The 20,816-nt window shown below is 33.6% G+C and overlaps 1 protein-coding gene and 1 non-coding gene across 3 annotated transcripts; one reads left to right on the forward strand and one right to left on the reverse strand.

Annotated features, from left to right (window-relative positions):
• Positions 1-2,706: 2,706 nt before the first annotated feature.
• LOC141670214 (small nucleolar RNA R71) lies at positions 2,707-2,813 on the reverse strand. Its single transcript, XR_012554455.1, has one exon. It is a non-coding gene; the product is annotated as a small nucleolar RNA R71 (small nucleolar RNA).
• Positions 2,814-11,403: 8,590 nt separating this feature from the next.
• LOC141666953 (multiple RNA-binding domain-containing protein 1) lies at positions 11,404-20,335 on the forward strand. 2 transcript variants are annotated; one of them, XM_074473215.1, is made up of 15 exons: positions 11,404-11,628; positions 11,751-11,858; positions 12,032-12,146; positions 12,560-13,224; positions 13,364-13,495; positions 14,268-14,357; positions 14,506-14,626; positions 16,277-16,600; positions 16,850-16,914; positions 17,723-17,897; positions 18,484-18,588; positions 18,678-18,779; positions 18,860-19,033; positions 19,812-19,943; positions 20,027-20,335. In XM_074473215.1, coding segments are annotated over exons 1-15 (2,484 nt in total). In that variant the 5' UTR covers positions 11,404-11,626; the 3' UTR covers positions 20,201-20,335. The 2 variants fall into 2 exon arrangements, with proteins under 2 accessions (XP_074329316.1, XP_074329317.1); XM_074473216.1 differs by lacking the exons at positions 11,404-11,628; positions 11,751-11,858 and having other exon boundaries at positions 12,556-13,224.
• The last annotated feature ends 481 nt before the right edge of the window (positions 20,336-20,816 follow it).

Raw genomic sequence — 20,816 nt, forward strand, 5'->3', positions numbered from 1 at the left:
TGTAATCTGAACACATCTATTGCCTTCTTAACCTCTGACTCTATTTTTTTGCAGCTTGAGGTTGTGAAATGATTGCAAACAAGGCTCTGATTGTGTTTGTGTCTGTTGTTGCAGTATATCAGACCCCAAAAAAATTGATTATGGCTTGGGTACTGCAAAAGTTTCGTGGAAACTTAGAAAATAAAAAAGACCAGTTAAGTTTTGAATAATAGCAGTCTAATCTTGAATGTATATCCTCCATATTTCAAATATCCCCTAAGTTCCCCTTTTGTACGTCTATATAAAGCTATTTCATACCCAAAGTTGTTAAATTAAGTTTCCCTTAGAAATGATAGAGCAACTTGCAGCAGGGAGAGTGTTAGGAGATGTGGTTGATACGTTCAGTCCAAGTGTGAAGATGAAGGTTACTTATAACAGTAAAAACAAGTTTGTAATGGTCATGAGTTGATGCCTACTGTCATTACCTGGAGACCTCGCGTTGAGATCGGAGGTCAATACTTAAGGGAAGCTTATACACTTGTACGTTCTGCCGTAGAGTACAAACTTTTTTGTTAATCATACAAACTCATTTCAGTTGTCACAAGTTTTAGACTCTTGTTGAGTGGCATTTATGACACTCTATAATGCTCTATAAAGGCTTGAATTGATGTTTTGCACTCAAGTTATTTGTGTTTTTGATGTGTTTTGCAGTGTTTTTGCATTCCAGGCATATATTGAGAAATCAGATGGATTAGCATTGTTTTGAGGCTAATATGGTGTTAGGATGGTGTCTAAAGAATAAAGCTCCGGAAGCCAACTCGATTGCAGCAGGAATTAAAGAAATTCAGAAGTTTTTCCAGAAGCACAGCGCACCTGCGCTGGTCTAGCGCGCGGCCGCGCCCATTTGTCAGAAAGCCAGCGCGCCTGCGCTAATGACGCGCGCGGCCGCGCCAGGTCGGGACTTTAGAATCATGATTCTAATTGATTTACAATTGGGAGGACTTCTATCTTTCTTGGGCTGCTATATAAGCATAATTTAGGTCATTTTTTAGGAGATATCAAGACGGAGCGCAAGGAGAAGACGGCAAGAGACCTATAGCATAATTCAACAAAGGCAAAGATGATCTAATTTATTCTTGTAAATCTTTGTTTTGAGTTGTAATCTTGGATGCTCGTTTCTTGTTTTGTTGAACCTATATTCTTGTTTTGTACTTGGTTTTAATTATTCGTTATAAAGACTACATTCGTTTTACCATGTTTTCATCGGAACCCACGTTGATGATGAGTCTGATTATAGGCTAATCGTTATCGTGAGGTTCTAGCGGATTTATTTATGGATTTCTTTAGTTAATTCGTTTGATACCTTAGTGTGTGGTGATTGTATGATAACCTAGTATTGGTTGTGCGTATTCGTCTTATGAGCGTCGCGAACTTATAAGATAGTGTGTTAATTCTTAATGAAGCGAAAGAGAATTTAAGGATTTAGAACTTGATATGCTAGCATAGGTTCATGTATTGTATGCATGATTCGTAGGTAATTTTACCCATCTTACTTGCCCTGTGTAATCAAGGTAGATAACTTGTGCTTAAACCGTTATGTTGTCAAATTCTATACATATTGGGTCTCAATATAATTGGTGTCTATTCAGCTTCTATCTCTTTTGTGGATGTCTGGTAGTATGGTACTCGTGCAACGAAAGTTGGCGTTTATCAGTTTCGTGTTATCAGATTAGTATCATCACCATTGCATGCTAAGGTTAAGAATGAAAAGGCTATTGAATGAAGTATTTAATGAAGTTAGAATCCCATATTTGTCATATATATTAATTCAGTCAATATTATTCTCGTAGTTATAATTATTAGGTTAATTCTTAGTTAATAACAATCTCAATCAGTTATCGTCTTAGCATTGAATAATAACCATACATTGTTGCTTAGGTGCATGACTTAATTAGTAAACCAATACAGTCTCTGTGGGAACGAACTAGAAAAGATTCTATACTACTTGCGAACTTGTATACTTGCATGTATTATTAGCGTGTGTTTAGCGACTAACAAGTTTTTGGCGCCGCTGCCGGGGACTGCAATGTTAATTGATAGGTTATGTGCTTTCCATCAGTGGTCATTAAAGTTCATTGACTCGGACATTGTTACTTATCTGATTCCTTGACTTATTTCAGGTGCTCTAGCGAGGGTGTATGCATACACGTTCGCGTACTCGTAAGAGAACTCTGGATAAAGCCGAGGAAGAACTTGTGGTGGTTCGAAGGGAAGTTTTTGAGGAAGAAAAGAAGGTAGAAGAAGAAGAGAAAGTCGAAGAACCAGTTGTAGTAGCGATGGGAGATCAAGGAGAAAATCCGAAGGCTTTGATGGACTATTCTCAGCTTAAGATTAATGACATTCAGTCGAGCATCGTCAGACCAACCATCAGGGCTAACACTTTTGAGATCAAGGCAAGCACGATTCAGATGATACAGAACTCAGTTCAGTTTGGGGGTTCTCCTACTGAAGACCCCAACATGCACATCAGGGATTTCATCGAGATCTGCGACACCTTCAAGTTTAATGATGTGACTGAAGATGCTATCAAGCTGCGACTCTTCCCATTCTCTCTAAGAGACAAAGGCTAAGAGCTGGTTATATTCTCTACCACCAGGGTCTTTCACTAACTGGGAAGATCTGGCACAAAAGTTTTTCACTAAATTCTTCCTTATGGCGAAGACTGCTGCAATCAGGAATGCCCTTACTCAGTTTGCTCAGCAAACTGGAGAATCAATGTGTGAGGCTTGGGATCGATATAAGGAGATGCTAAGGATGTGCCCGCACCATGGCATGCCTAATTGGATGATTATTAATTGCTTCTACAATGGATTGGGTGCTACTTATAGACCCATGCTGGATGCAGCATCAGGAGGAGCCTTGTGGGCTAAGAGTTATGATGAAGTTTATGAACTTATTGAACTGATGACCGCTAATGAGTACCAGAATCCTTCCCAGAGGTTGACTCAGGGAAAAGTTGCAGGAATTTTGGAGTTGGATTCAGCAACTGCTATCGCTGCCCAACTTAAGGCTTTGACAATGAAGGTTGACTCTTTGGCTAATTATGGAGTTAATCAAATTACCAGTGTCTATGAACTTTGTGCTGGAGCTCATGAGACTGATCAGTGTGCTATTTCTAGTGAATCAATTCAGTTTGTGAGTAATTTTCAGTGTTCGCAGCAACCAGTGCCAGCCACCTATCATCCTAACAACCACAATCATCCTAATTTCAGCTGGAGCAACTCTCAGAATGCGGTTCAACAGCCTTATCAGCAATATCCTGCTAAGCAGTACAACCCCCCAGGTTTTCAGCAACCGCAATATGCACCAAGACAACAACTCCAGCTGCAACAAGCCAATGAAAAATCTGAACTAGAGGTGTTGTAGCTTATGTGCAAGTGCGAAGTGTCGCCGTAAGCGACGTCGAGTGATATTGAACTAAATTTTATATCAGTATTCAGTTATTTTGAATATAATTATATAATTTTATTTGTTTATAGTATATATTTATATTTTGACAATTAAAGTAATTTTATGTAATTTTAATATTTTTTAGAGTAAACTCCCTCGATAAAAAAAATATTTTAATTTTATAATAATTTTTTTGAAAAAGTAATTTTATAATGTTTAAATTAGGAGGTGTCAGTGTAAGATGGCTATCAATATTATTAAAATAATTTTTTAATAAAAAAATTATGTTAGCAAAATAATCTTAATGCATTTATGTTTAATTTTGTAAATTGTATACATCAAATATAACATAGTGTTTTGCAGGCTATTACGTGAGCCAGTGGAGTTTACCCAGTGCGTAGCCCAAGGGTAGCGGTTATGGGTTTCTATGATAAACAAAAATATAACATAATGTTTGTCAATTAACATATTTTAAAATAACTTATGTAGAGTATTTACACTTTTTATTTTTTCAAAGTTTAAAGTGCGAGGGGTCGCCGTAAGGCGACGCCGAGTAATATTGAACTAAATTTATATCAAAATTTAATAAATATTATTGTTATTCAAGGAATAATTGACAAAAATTGATTTCGAGTTTATATGTTTAATGTGTTAAAACTGCGATCAACTGAAATAATCGAGTAAACAACATTTATAACCTACAAAAATTGCGTAAATAATATTTATCTACTGAAAAAATGAACTTTCAAAAATGTAATGAAAACAAGATATTAATACCTCTCTCGGTTGAATGAATTATATATATATATATTACTAATATAATATTTAATCCACTTTAAACTATTTTAAAAAAATTAAATTTATTTTAAAACTTATAATTTAACTAATTTAATTAATTGGTATTGAAGAAACTTATTTAATTCCTGACAAATAAATTCAATCATAATTACTAATTCATAAACTATTATAACATATATTGTTTTATTTCTAATAAAGATAACTAATTGATAAACTGTTATTAGTAATAATAATAGATATTATTCTATTAAGCTTTTAATAGAAAAATTTCAATATAATTATATATGTATCTAAATTTACCTTAGCTTTCATCATATGTAGTTTAATTTTACATAATATAATCTTCTACAATATATTATTTTACATAACCTATGAACCATGTATTTTAAAATTGTGTTTCTAATGGAATACTATACGTTTCAATTGATTAAATCATGTGTGAAGAAATTACTATTATTTCTATAATTTTGTCCACATAATAATTCTCTTTTGGACACATAATTATGATGAATATTACAATCTAAACTGTTCCAATAAATTTAGTTATTTAAAATCCCACAACTTTTTGGAATAGACACATCTCCTCAACTTTTCTATTTTATTTTTTAGTTCTGTAAAACTCTCCAACTATTTGGAGCATTCACATCTATGGGATTTTTTTCTTTATATACTAGCAACAATCATTTAATAATATCTCATATAATCAAATTATACCCATAAACAGTTAACTTTTGTGTTATACATTTAGGGATAATGGAACATGTTGAGCGTGAATAGCAATTTCCCCCTAATGGTTGGGTGAAGATCAATGTCCATAGTGAGTTTATTCAGAATGCTCCTGAAGGCGATAATAGAAATGGTATTGGTGTTGTTGTAAGAGAAGCGGGAGGTCATCTTCTCAGACTTACTTATGGCATAATTCTAGGACTTACAAATTTGAATAATGCATTAAAGGCTATTTTATTAGGCATGCGCTGTGCATTCCAGGATTCTTACGAACGGGTTATCATTGAAACCGACAATATACAAGCATATCGAGAATGCAAATATTACAAAGAAGAAGGGATTACACCACATTCCAGACAAACTTTTAGACTTATTTTTTCAAGGCTTAGTGATAAGAATATCCGTTATGAACTTAATCTGGTTCATCCTAATGAGAATGCAGTTGCACGTCGTTTGGCAACACTTGGACGACAGGATACGCATGACCTTCGAACATTTGATAGGCCTGTTGCAGATATACAGAATTTCCTAAACATGGATTTAGGTATTGGGCCAAAGCAAGCAAGATTTCAAGACTTTGAAGTTAATGATCCCGAACCACCAAATGATGGTCATCTTGTGTAAGTTTAAAAATCTTTCAATGTATGTGAATATGATATATGTCGATCATGTAAGGAAGACATATTTGTATATAGAATAAACTGCATTTGTAATTGTTGTTCAATGTATATATACCTTTTTAATCATCTACAGTAAACACAACATGACAGTAATCCAACATAAACAATCAATCATATTTTCATTTATTGCATTAAAGCGTTTATTACTGTCCTCCAAGTAGAACAATTACAATATATCATCACAACATATCGACTACAACATAATTTATATATTTCGAGCATAACCATCTAATAATATGCGAAACTTTCCACTTTCTTCAATCAACATATCAGCACGAGCATTCAAATTATTAAGATGTTCTTTCCATCCATCTCCAAACTTTTCAAATGCACTTACCATTTCTTCTGTGTTCTGTTTGAATTTTTTCTCATGACCATGTAGAGATGTGGAACCATAGCCACTAGGATCAGAAGTAAGGGCTACTTACTTTAGATCACTTTCATCCGCATCTCTTTCTTCGCTAAAGCCCTTCTCTTATGTCGGGTCTGGGGGAGAAAGAATTGAATCTGCCTGGAGCGATCCAGGTCTGGTATCTTTTTCCCCATAGCCTTCTTTATTCTTTATCATCACCTAGGAATATGCGTGAATTCCCTGTATAAGAATGTGGAATTTCAGTACTACTTTGTGATGACTCTCCACATTTTTTCCTTGATCCATTCTTCAGAGTATTTTCAATTTCGTTGTGAAACATTGAAACTGAGTCCATTCAATTTGTAATATAAAGCAATATAAATCATAAAAACAGATAAACATTTGAATATTACTTGAATTGTTCCTCAAGGCCAATAGAACGAGCAAATAATTTAGATTGTCTATTTTCCATTGTAACATACATCTCTGAGAAGAAAATCTTTGTTTCTTCCATGTCATTATTGAATTCTGCGCATGTTATAACCAAATTTTGCAACTCTTGCCCCGCTACATTCTTTATTCCTGACCATCTCTTCCTCTTTTCACTTCTTGAAGTCATTTTGTAATCTTTAGTATACATCTAAATGTTAAAAACACTCAAAGCTATATATACATGTGAGTATGTCTGGTAGGTTTTGACAGTTCTTTTCTGATAAATTTAACAGTTACCATAATTTAGAATAACCGAATGGTAGTTATAAATTTGATTTTTTTCCTATTTTCAACTGTCATGTTACTCTGATTTTGTGATGTGTCCTTAAGGAATATGCTGATTATCTCTTCATTCTGAGAAGATACTTTAAAAAAGGTTTACAAAAAACCATGTTACATTTGTTGGAGCATACTGTGCATATTCACATTCTCATTCTTTTCCTCATGTTTGGAGATCGTCACTTCTACTGCAAGAGGATATGAATCAGGATCATTACATGTTTTTGGATTACTCATGCATCAACCTATGAACGCGGCTAAGGGTATGCATCATAGTTTCTCAGCATTAGAAATGTAATTAGCATGTGAATATGCATCATATTATATACATCCTACTATTTTTGACAATTATCTATTATGGTTGGATCTATTATATCTTAGAAATTATATTTAAATACTATCCGCTTTAATCTTTAGTAGCACGACATCATGATTCAGAGTGGATTTTTTAACATTACTCATATTTTTGTACTTCTTGAACATGTCTATCAATACATTTTTCAAATTAGATAGAAAATGAAGAGGGACGATTTTTCACTTTATATGTAGTAATCATATATTCTCACAAAATGATGCATTTGCAAAAACAATATCCATATGTTGTAGTTTGACAATGTCCGTGATGTATTTAACGTTAAATTGAATTTTCTAACTTTATAGCTACTATGATTTACCTAAAAAAGATACGTGCCGACTAAAGAAAATTTTAAAAAAAGATGTAGCAATCTCTTGAGATCGAATTTCAACCGGAAGTGATTTTCAAAAAAAAAAGTTTGTACATTACAATATGCAAATCATTATAAATATACAGAGGTTTATGAGAAAAAACCAAATTTATAGATAAGTATCAAAATGAAAAAGGTACAATTTACCCTGTGCATATGGGTCATCAACTTGAAAATATATCAAAACTATATATTAGTCTGCTATTGACAATAAAACGACACTCCCGTAATAATATTAATGATTCGGTTAAAGGTCTCATCACGAGCTTGAAAACTTAAGTCGCATATGCAAACACAAAATTACAACATAATTCAATGTAATTTAAAGCATAACCAAATGGAACACGTTCAAATTGATACAAAGAGTATTCCAACAACATCATAATATCAAAACTCAGTCTCTAAACTACCTTGATACTGTAAAGTAGCAGAATCAGATCCTATGAAATTTATGGAGGATAATTACTAATTGGGAGGATTGACTTCAATGTTAAAAGTTGGAACAACACTGTCTTGCTGTAATGTGAAGCGCAGATTGTCATCTTCCTTTAAGTCAAGATCTTTGAATTTGCTCCATCCACGTGAAAATCTGGCAGCTATACCGTTTAGAACTTTTTTTGTATCCCAAACTCCTTGGCGCGTTCTGAACTTCACCAGGTCTCCGCTTTTCCACATTTGATCTCGAAATCTTATAGTTCTAGGAATGTGTTGCACAACAGTTGAACATGGTAGCATAATTTGATCAGTCTGTTTCTGAATATAATACAATAAGGTATTCGAAATAGTTATATTATAGTCTTATATATTATTATTTACCGCTCCATGACATTTAGAGTTCAAGAGACTTCCAGTCAATAATTTAGAAAACTGGAGATTCATTGCAACTTGCGCATCATGTGGATTGTTATTTTCCATCAACTCCATATTCTGTATTCCAGCATTGTCCTCTACAGGGTTTTCATATCCTTCCACCTCCATTTCAGTTGACACATCCACAATTTCAACATTTTGTTCTAAGTACAAATATAAGACAATGTTAAAATCACGACCAATGCCTATGTAAAAGGAGCCTGCAAAGTAAATAAGGAAACAAAACATATGGCATACCAGTCTCAACAGGTGAATCTGTAGCATTATCTTCAAAGAGAAAAAAATTTCCCACTAGGCCTTCTCATCCCATTACTTTCCGCTGTGGAACGCGTAATTTCCTTTCCTTCACACATAAAAATCCTTCCACAAAACTCACCATTCACATCAAAACTAAATAATATCATATCATTCTCCACAAGACCAAAATACTTAATCAGTTATTTTAGCCCATAAACTATTCTTAATTTAGCATCATATCTCACATCCCACAGAATCTCATTGATTATAATATGTTCAACACCAAGGAGCTGCTTTTCAGTCTCCTAGCCTAAAAATCTCGGGATTGTCTGTTACAATGTTAAAACATAAAAGAATTATTGACCATTTACTAAAAAGATACAAAAATATTTTAAAAAAAATAATAGGTTACTCACAAGATATCCAAGCTTCAAAGGGCCCTAAAAAAATCTTATAAAACGATCTTCTTCCATTCCTATCCCCTGTTTGTTAATTATCCAATTTAAATTTATTAGTAAATATAAATATATTTATATCTTCTAGGTTTTAAAAAACTGATGTTTCAAATAAAGTGTTGCACCCTCATAGCAATATCAAAAGATTGTGAGATACCTTCTGTTTTCTCAGCTTCCACTTCTTTCTTTTTAAAAATAAAAAGTAGAACAATCTGTGATAGCTCCTGAGCCATATTCATAGCTACAACATCACCTGCGCAGATATCCAACTCCTTCAGAACTCCAGACCATCCTTTCCCAAACCAACACTTTTCTTCAACCCTATGGATGACTACATCCCATTTTCTGCAGCCGTGCTTCAAACAGATGCTGGACAATCCTTTCCATTGTTTATACAAATTTTCCAAATGAGTAGGCAGTTCCTGTTCAATTGAGCACATTGAATATTAGATTTAAGATAAGTAAAACCAATGTTTATACATATGAGGGAAATAATAAATGTATAGATAGAGAGAGTGGTTATTATATTATCCAAGTCCTCCATACTTGAGTATTGTCTGATCACCATCAAGGATTGTTCAGAATCAAGTCTTATAGCAATGTAGTGAATACAAGCAAGGTACCTCTCATTAACATCATGATTACGACAATATATAAACTAATCCATCATCCAATTGTTATAGTTCTCTTTATTGAAAAAAATATTGGCTCAACTGAGGGATGTGTAATTGAAACATCCATATGGTTGAAATACTGGACAGAAAAGTTGCCATACCCATAATATTCAAAAACAACAACAGAATACATCTTTAAATCATAAAATCTCATAAATTCTTAAAGGCCGCAGATTTTCTTTCGATACTTATCATAATTCGCATTCCAAACAATTGTCTTGCATTTTATGTGCAATTGGAAATGAAGTTTACTCCGGAATTTATCAATAAAACTAGACGGAACCCTCTGCAATTTTGGATAAATGATGCAGTCAGGTACAATATAAATTCAACTTCTTAATAACGTTTAAATACAATCAGTCAAACACTTACAAATGCTCCATCCTCATCTCTCTCCACATTTGCAGAAACAAAGCTGCTTAACGGTTTTCGTCCTCTACCTACATTTAACATTGATTAATCATGTATACCTAAATTTTTAATTCAACTTCCAATAAGCAATGAAAAACATTGTGTGACATATTTACCCATATCCCCGTCAACATTCCATTAGTCATGTTTTCTCTTAAGTTCCCAAACATTCAAATTTAAAACTCAATCCAAAACAGTTCATGCAGAAATCTTAATAAAATAGTGAATAATATACTATTGGAAATCTTAACAATTTGCTCTACAGAAATACAGGCATCCAGCGGTGAACTAGTTATATCAATTTGAAATCAAATCATTGTCTATATGACTCCGAACTAAAATATGCAATCAACATCAATACATGGAATACTCTTATACATACAAATGGAACATTATATATACTGAAAATTTATATTTAAATGAAAATTAAAGTTTTAATCAAACTATTCACCTTGAACTTTACAACCAATTGACAACAACTAAAACATGGATGGATGGGGTTACTAACTTCCAATTTTTTTTCATAATCTTCTGATTTAGAGAGTTGGTTTCCGTGATTTGAAGTAGTAGCCATCGATCCTCCCTCCGCGGAGCTCTGTTCTATGTTTTGTTGGTCGTTAACGGTATTATTCAATAGGCCTAAACCCAATACTTTGTTAAAGATATGTTGGTATGAATTACCTAATCTTAAAATATAAATTTAAATTCTTTTAAATTATATATTACAATATACATATTATTGAAATTTTGTAAAGTTTATTAAATTAAAATTTACAATTTACATATTGTTGAGATTATTTTAATTTTTTATTAATTAAATAAATTATTTTTAGATCATTTCCTTCATAAAATTGTAATATACCTTAAAATTAATCTATGTCATATGAAAAAAAGTGAAACATGTACTGATTTTATTACAAACAAAATTTAAAATTAGTTAATTATGTTTTTAAAAAAAATTATGACAACACAGCATATATCTTTCTAACATATGTGAAAAAGTATATCCGCGTAATTTTTTTTTTGTTAGAAGAGTAATGTTGTGTTAGTGTTCAACTGAAAAGTTACGTAAATATTTCTCTTTATATTATTTAATATTTTTCAAAAAATTAATTATATTTAGAACGCGTAGCGCGTGCAAAAATCCCCCGTGAGAACGAAAAATTATAATACTCGATCCATTCTGATCCCCAAAATTTTTTATATATCTATTCACAATTTCTGTCCCGTATATGAATAAATCTCCGGTTTTACCAGAAGCGGGAATCGGATAGGGGCGGGTCTGATCGGGGATCGGGGCGGGAGAATTCACATCCCTGGCTAACTCGTGGATTTGAACCCGGCCCACTAAAACGCAGGCCCAAATCTTCCGACCCTGGTGTTTACTGTTTAGTCCTGGAGTTAGGTATTGAGGTTTTAGCCGCGAGGGATTTTGTATTGCATCGTTCTACTGGTACCCTGTTTTTCATATTCAACTTGTGCAACCAAGCTTAAAATTATGTAAGTATCTTCCACTTACTCTAATTCAGCTGTGTATGTATTGTGTGTGTATATGTAGCTTGAATTTGTTTGATTATAAGATATGAAGCTAATTGAAATTATTATCATTTGTGGGGGTTTAGGTCTAGAATTTGTGTCAAGAGCTTACCAAAGCACGTTAATGAAGATCGACTCAGAGATTTTTTCTCTCAGAAAGGAGAAGTCACTGATGTTAAAATTATTCGTACCAAGTACCTCTCTCTCTCTCTCTCTCCCCTCTCCCTCCCTCCCTCTCTCTCTCCCCCCTCCTCTCTCTCTCTCTCTCTCCCTCCCTCCCTCAATCTCTCTCTCTCGACCTCCCTCTCTTTCTCTCTCTCTCCCCCCCCTATGTATATTAACATTTGTGTTTTTTTGTGTGATTTAGGGAAGGTAAGAGTAGGCAATTTGGTTTCGTGGGTTACCGTAGCGAGAATGAAGCACAGCAAGCTATGAAGTTTTTCAACAACTCGTACTTGGATACTTGCAGGATTACTTGTGAGGTTTGTGCCCTTTTTTTAAATTATATGAATCTAATTTACTGACTATGCTGTGAGCCTGTGACTAATTCATTTTGTACGGAATGGTCATGATTAAGGTTCGAGATTAGGATTGAATATGTTATTGAGGGTAGATGCTTAAAGTAAAAAGAGGTATATCGTCATAAGTAGTTTCTTATGTTAATAGAATTCAACTTTGCATATAACCAGTTTTCTCGTAAAGTTTGTGCCCTTTTTTGTATATGAATCTAATTTACAAACTATGCTATGACTAATATCTTTGTATAAAATGGTCATGATTAAAGTTCGATATTAGGCTTGAATATGGTTATGAGGGTAGATGCTTAAAGTAAACAGAGGTACTTGGTTATAGGTAGTTTCTTATGTTAATAAAATTTGAATTTGCAAATAGCCAGTATGCTCGTAAAGTTGGAGATCCAGATATGCCTCTTCCGTGGAGCCAACACTCCCTGAAGAAACAACAGAAAATGTTAGAAGAGAAAAGTCAAACTGCTGTTCCTAAAAGTTCGAAGGTGAAAAATTCGGAAGAAGAGAACAAAGACAATCAGAACGACGACCCACAACTGAAGGAGTTCATGGAGGTCATGCTACCTCGTTCGAAGGCAAAACTTTGGTCAAATGATACCTCAACAGTTGTTCCCATGGAACAAAAGAAGAAAGCAAGTAAAAAAAATATTAAAGTAGGAGGTAATAATAAAAATGCAGCGAGCAAGCTAGATGAGACAGACGAGAGCGAAAGTGGGTCATCAGATGGTGAAGCCGTGACTCGCAATTTGGATTCCACTCAAACTGCATCTGATATGGATTACTTCAAAAGCAAAGTTAAAACAGAGTGGTCAGATTCAGAAAGTGACGAAGAGGATACAGAGAACAAACATGATGCAGACCAAGATATCCAGAAAAAACAAGCCAAGAAAATTGATATGCTCGAAGAAGATGATTCTAAAGAAGGAAAAGAAGAAGGCAAGAGTGATGTTACTGCTGAAGCTGATCAATTAGAGGAAAACGAAGATTTTGAGGCTGGTCGTCTTTTTGTCAGAAATCTTCCCTACACTGCCACGTAAGATTTTCCCTCAAATACTTAATTTGAAGTACTAGGGTCTAAATGAAACTGGTTTCTGGTCCACAGTTTTCCTTTTTTAGTAACCATTGCAGTATAGTATCTGTAACTGCTTTCATGAATTTTTGATGTGATTCAGCGAAGACGAGCTGGAAGAGCATTTTAGCAGGTACGGAAATGTGTCCCAGGTCCATGTTGTGGTTGACAAAGATACAAAACGGTCAAAAGGATATGCTTATATTCTTTATACGCTTCCAGAATCTGCAGATAGGTGAGTGGAGAACTTTTATCCAAATACACATTTCAAAACCTTTACGCTTATTTTATTTAAAAATTACCAAAAATACTACTTTTTCTAAGTTTGTTTGCAATTTTACTATCTTTTGAAAATAATTGCAAAAATACGGTTTGTAACCACATCTGCAACTTCTTTTATGTTTTCTAAAAAAGTGCTGAATTTTTTTTGTTGCATTTGAGGTTGCATTTGGTTGCAGTGGGTTGCAAAATCGTATTTTTGCAAAACAAAAATAATTGAAAAATCTTATTTTTGCAAATTAAAATTTTAAAAAGTCGTATTTTTGCAAAAAAAAAACTTCAAAAAAACCTATTTTTGAAAAAATCTCTTTATTAATCGTCCTTGGTCTTTTCTACTAATATTAAATAATCAGCGTTGTAAATATGTTTGAAGTGCTCTTTAATATTATGTTAGTTCTAAAACATCAGCTTTATTGATATGATTACTTGCCAAATATTACTTTTATGAATCAACCAACCATATTGTATGCAGTATGTTTCTTGTTGATATGCCTCTTCTTTGACTGTTCTTGTGCTGTTCAAACATCCATCTTTAATTTTGTCTTGATGTTCAAACATCCATCTTTAATTTTGTCTTGAGTAACTGTCTTATAGTTTTTTTGGCTGACAGAAAGCTTTATAGTATGCTCAGCGGTGCCTCTGATCTTCGTAGAAGATGTCCTTATTGTTTCTATATCGCTTTGATGTCTACTTCATTATACATGTTATATGCAAGTCACTTGATGCAGGGCTTTAGAAGAACTGGACAACTCTACCTTTCAAGGCAGGTTGATGCATGTTATGCGATCAAAGCACAAAAATCCTCCTGTAAACCAAGAGTAAGTAGTTTTGAGATGTTTTGCATCATTTATGTTTTTTCATGACTTCTATTGCCTTTTGGTGCAACTTCAAAAAGAAAATTATTTTGTATTAAAAGAATGTTTTTTTAATGCTTATTAAAAGAATATTTGAATCTGTATTTTGTAGAACCAACGTGCCAGCTGACAAATCTAAGACGTTTAAGCAAAAAAGGGTAGATGAAAGGAGGGAATCAGAAGCTAGCGGGAATACAAAAGCATGGAACACTTTGTTTATGCGACATGATACGGTATGTACATGCTACCGTGGTGTTTCATATGATGCTTTTTGTTCTCTTTAAAGTTGCATCACAATCACAATCATATTTCTTTACAGTGTTACGATTTGTATTTGTTCAAGTTTAGTATCATGACTACAACACTCTTAATTAATTCTTGGAAATGGCTTTGGGATTTTTCAAGTGCAGGGAAAAATTTAATTTGTGAACTTGGGTCGTAGTTGTGGTTTAGCCTAGTGTGGATAATTTTTTATGGGGAGTTATGAGGAACAGAAGTGAAAATAAAAGGAGTCTTTTAATCTTTATTAGTAAATAGTATAATCATAATTAACGTGGAAATTAGCATATGTATTTATATTTCCTATATGCAGGGGTACTAGTTTTTCGGATATGTAGTAGGTTATATATATAAGCTCAATAGTTTACGGGCCTTAGCCCATTAGGTTATGTTATTAGGATTTCTATTCCCTATATATGTATGGTGATTCCAGCATTATCTTAGACTTGGTTAATATACAGTGATTTGATATCAATTTTGAATTGAGTCTCTGTTTGGATTGCAATCCAGAGTTATCCTCCCTTCTGCGATTGAGAAACATGTTGGATTTTCTGCGGTTAACACACCCAAGTTAATCTTTCATACTGTTTTAATTCAATGATCTTTGTTTGCAAAGTTGTCATGCATCAAAGAGCACCCTTGGTAAAAGTTAAGAGCCTGGGGCAAGAGTTATTTAGATACATGTCAGGTTTTTTAAGGAGGCTAGAGTTTTAGTAAATACCTTGGAGGGGAAACCGCGTGGTTTGAGTTTGCAAATCCATGTTAACTTGTGATTGGAGAAACGGTTGGTGATTATGTCATTATTAGTAATGAGTGATGCGAGAAGTTCTCGGCCCATTATTATGTTCAGACTTTTTTTTAATACATAAGGAACTGGTGGACCATTTTCGCTACAAAAGTTGTTGGTCTTGATTTTTTTTTAAATTTTAAATATGATTTTGTGAGATGCAGATCTGATTGTCATGTTGATCTGTTAAATCTAAGGGTGGTGTTACCTAAACTTATAACTGAACTAGCTACAGCCGTATCACGAGACAAGTTTGAGATGATCGGCTGTGAACGGTGCTTTTATGTACAATTATGACATGAATAGGGGCTGGTTCACATTATGAAAAATCCGGGGCAAACATAACATTTCAAGGATTTTTATAAACTATGTTGGTAACCTTTCCTCACTAGTGCTCAATATTTTTTTACAGACAGTATATCAGATAATAATACCAAATCATACTATCAGCAATCTTACTACCATTTCATCCATAACTAAATGAGTTCATCTGAGGAAGGACCAGATGATCTTGTAAGATAGGTTTGTCTGTTTATATTATGTTACATTTTCTTATGATTCGTGATAAGCATCTCCTCAATTTCATTCTCACTTCCTACCTGTTTCCATATTGTGTGATTGGACCTGTGTTCAGTGTTGCGGTAATTTGATGTTCTAAGCTTTGAAGTGGGTAAATACATTGTTCGTGTATGTATCATACTTCCTTGTGGAACTCAAATAGAGGGCACATCCAGATATTTTCACGTTTTTCACAGTTACATCTGCAATCTGCCTTTTTAAGGACATTTTAACACTTTTTTCTTATACTTTTTTATAGGTTGTCGAAAATATTGCCAGAAAATTTGGGGTTAGTAAAAGTGATTTGCTTGATCGAGAAGCAAGTGATCTTGCTGTTCGTGTTGCTTTGGGAGAAACTCAAGTGATTGCTGAGACAAAGAAGGCTCTTGTAAATTCTGGAGTGAATGTAGCTTCATTAGAGGAATTTGCTAGCAAAAAAACCGATAGCATGAAAAGAAGCAATCATGTTATTATTGTTAAGAATTTGCCTTATGATTCTTCTGAAGGTGAACTAGCCGAAATGTTTAGTAAATCTGGAGGACTAGACAAAATCATAATTCCTCCAACGAAAACTTTGGCACTGGTATGCTCATATGTTGTTATGGCTTTGAGATGTTATCTTAGCTTGTGCATCAAAATACAATACTGAATCTATATTTACTAAATATGATCATCACACTTGGCTATATAATATATGTAAAGAACTAATTTGTCTGATGTCACCAAAAAAATTAATCTTATTACAATTTTTTATTGAAGTGAACTTTTATATTTGGTTTTTATATTTAAAGATGTTAGAATATCTTACTGATATTGTCTGTGATTTTCACAGGTCATTTTTCTTGAACCAGCTGAAGCACGTTCTGCTTTTAAACGTTTATCGTACAAACGTTACAAGTATGTTCCCTATAATATTGTAAAATACATTTTATAGACAAGGGTTGATTACAAGTGTGACCCATATCCCAACCATAAGAAATTGAAAAGCACTTGTAGTCAGTACTTCAATTGTACTTGCATGGTTTTGCATATGTTTTTTGTCTGGATGCGTTTATAGTTTCTCAGTTTCATTTGGCCTATTAATCGGAAATATTCTCTTTCCTCTCTAATTTTTGATATATAGGAACTAGGAAGTATATTTTTTTTATGTGTAATATTACTGCTTCCCTTAGCTAAATTAAAGCATGATATTGTGCCATATCTTAGTCATGTACTTGTATGTTATAAAGAGTCCATCACATTAGATTAAGGGGTTTTGTTGTACGTTAGTCAAGTGATTGTCCATTCATTTTGTCACATCCCCAAGTTCAAGTGCATGCAAAGCTTAAACGATTGACCCCGAATTTGGAGAATATTTTTATTTTCAAAATTTCACTATTTTCTCAGTGGACGAATTTGCACTTTCAAAGATGTCTTAGTTAGAAAGTTTGTGCCACTATTTTAAAAATTATTTCACTAGCTCTAACTTTTTAATCTAATGCATCTTCTGGAGAATGTGTTACATATTAAAAGTTACAACATATATTTCATGTGTTGGTGGTTTGTCTTACTAAGAGATTATTTGGGTCAGAACCACAAAAGTTTGTGCTATTTTGGGCCAGTACCCACAAAATTTCTCCAGTGAACTCTCACCACTTTCTAAACTTCAATATGTGTCAGTTTGGGAGTTCTGTGTAGAAATCACTTATGCTCTTTTTTAATGCAGGGATGCTCCTCTATATCTGGAATGGGCACCGGCTAATATATTAAACCCGACATCAGCATCTTTAAGTGATGTAAACAACTCTGTCAATATTGAGGAACACAATTCCAAGCGGGGTTTTCTAGAAGATCTTGTGAATGGAACATCAGATGCTGATATTGATCCTGACCGAGTTGAGGTGTGGTGTAAAGTCTTGTTTGTGTACAGTAGTTGTTTGCTCCATTATGTTCCTTCTCTTGCGATTTTAAATTGCCACACTGACTCTATGGGTCCCACGGCCTGTTCTTTTTTTATCCATCAGCAACCCCCTTCCCCACCTATGATTTTTTATGTATGAACATGCCCATGATGCACTCACAAAACTTATCAATTTGGGAATGTAGACAATGATGTGTTTATGCTGGAACCCGACTGAACTGTATAATCTCATAGTGCCTTGTTTGCATATGCTTGTTTTTGAATTGTTCTACAGGTGAAGTTTTTATTTAGTGTGGGTTATATTTTCACTGGGCTAGGTGTAAATGTTGCCAAGTTTTGAAAACCTTTGGTCATTCCTAGTTTTGATTTAGTTACACTATAGCATGTACCAGGTACTATGAGACAGCACGGCTTGTAATAAATGTTTCAGTTAATACTGTATGGAGTTTTTGCTCCATGTTTACCTATCATTTATTTTGCAATATTTGTTTATTACTATATGTTTATCCTCTTTCTTTCGTGCTGGGTGTGTAGATTCTCATCAACAGCTCTTTTTTTTCTTACAGTCACGGTCACTATTTGTGAAGAATCTGAACTTTAAAACATCTGACGAGAGTTTGAAAAAATATTTTAGTGAACACATGAAGGAGGGAAGAATACTCAGTGTCAGGGTAATTCTTTTGATCCATTACCTTATTAACCTTTTGTTCACTTTGGAGCAGATTATTTTATTTGGTCGGTATTTGTATTCAATCTGCAGGTGAAGAAGCACATGAAAAATGGGAAGAATGTTTCAATGGGTTTTGGTTTTGTTGAATTTGATTCTGTGGATACAGCAACAAATGTTTGCAAGAATTTACAGGTTAGAAATTTTTCTACATGTACATGGCAGTTAAATAATTTAAGCAATATTGGTCAGTTTTCTATCATTCTTTTTTTCAGGGATCTGTTCTCGATGGGCATGCTCTAATACTGCAACGTTGTCATGGTAAGAAGGATGAGCAGACTCTGAAAAGAGTTCAGAAGGATCACAGTTCAACAAAGCTAATTGTAAGAAATGTAGCTTTTGAGGCAACAGAGAAAGAGCTCAGACAATTATTTAGTCCATTTGGCCAGGTAATCATTATATATATTTCAAAGTTCCAAAGTGTTTCTAACAAGTAAGGTGGTTCTGAGAATAATTTAGAATTTCTGTTTCACCCCTTTTAATTCTAGTAAAATGTCAAAATCAAGAGGCAATCAAAATAACTGAGTTTGGAGGGTCATTTTAGGACAGTAAGCGTTTAGTTCAGTGGTGAATAGTATTACAAAATAATTTTAAACAGAACTCAGTTGCAATATCCATTTTCTTCTTTACTGGTGCTGTGTCAGTAATATATATTTTATATTGATTTCAAATAACGGGCACCGAAAGACTTGGAGATGAGAACATTAGCCATCTTTATAAACATTGCACAAGGACTGTTGGAACATTACTTACTAATTTAGGGGAGTACTTAAAATTATACCCTTTAAAACTGATCAATTGTCACTAACTCGGTAGAAGTGATATTTACAGAAATGGGTGTTGTGACCTAAATGTACTTGGGAATAATTTTAGGAAGTAATTATTTTTTGAGAAATTTGTTATGAATCTTGTGCCGCCAAACTTGGAAACTTCTTCAATAGAAGTGGCAACGGCTGAACCTGAGTACCTATTTCTTCTTCTCTTTATATACAAAATTCCCTCCCTTCACATAATTACATTTATAAAAATGACGTATTCCTTCTCCACCGTGTTCTACTTAGTATTGACCAAATGACTAATGCTTAGACGTGCAGCAAACCTTTTTATTTAATAAGCTCAATAAACCATTTTTGTTTTGATATATTTGGCTTCCCATTTAATTTTCAGATTAAGAGTTTAAGGCTCCCGATGAAGTTCGGGAATCACAGAGGCTTTGCTTTCGTGGAGTATGTAACAAAGAAGGAGGCCCAAAATGCACTTGAAGCTCTTTCAAGCACCCATCTTTACGGCCGTCATCTGGTTCAGATACTTCTATTTCCCTTATTTTATGTACCTGCCCACATCAATCAATACTAAACTTTTATTGTCTGCCCAACTTTCAGGTCTTGGAGAGAGCAAAGGAAGGTGAGAGTTTAGAGGAATTACGTGCCAGAACTGAAGCTCAATTTACAAATGAACAAAACGGCTTTCAAAATCCAGCCAAACTATCGAAAAAAAGAAAGAGTATGGCTGCTTTGGATGACGGTAGTTTTAAATTTGGAAGAATAGTGGATTAATTTACTACATCTCAAGTTATATAAAGTATATTGTTTTTACCAGTGTTTTCACTTTCGATGTATTTTCATGATTGGCTCCATTTTTCCATGTTGAGAGCTATTTGGAGTTCTTTATAAATTACTACTTTTTTGTTTAACATATATTATATAACATATATTATATAATACAAGTAGTTGAAAAATAGTTTACAGATTAGTAAATACAACTTCTGAATTCTGAACAAATGGTGTGGTAATATGCTAGTACATTGACCAGTCGAATAGTAAAACAGGGTGAAACAAAGCATATTGACGCCAATTTTAAATTACCATATGAGTTATTAAAAAAAAAAAAAACCATCCAAGTTTTTTTGGAGAGATCAAGATTTGTTTGGGGGATGACCCTGAGTTGCTATTATACACATTTGAGTTGTTATATGATCACCTCTGTTTTACTTGTTCTTCAAGTAGTCTAGTATAATCAACGGTGGATCTTCTTTAATAGTAATTGAAAGATCAAGATTTTAATGGTCTATCAACCAAGTTTTACACTCTTAATTAGTAGGGGCATTATATTATAAAGTAATTGAAAGATAATTTCATCACTTGTTAAAATAATTAAATTTGTTCGTATTTT

The sequence above is a fragment of the Apium graveolens genome, chromosome 6 (assembly GCF_009905375.1).
Source record: "Apium graveolens cultivar Ventura chromosome 6, ASM990537v1, whole genome shotgun sequence".
Classification (NCBI taxonomy): domain Eukaryota; kingdom Viridiplantae; phylum Streptophyta; class Magnoliopsida; order Apiales; family Apiaceae; genus Apium; species Apium graveolens.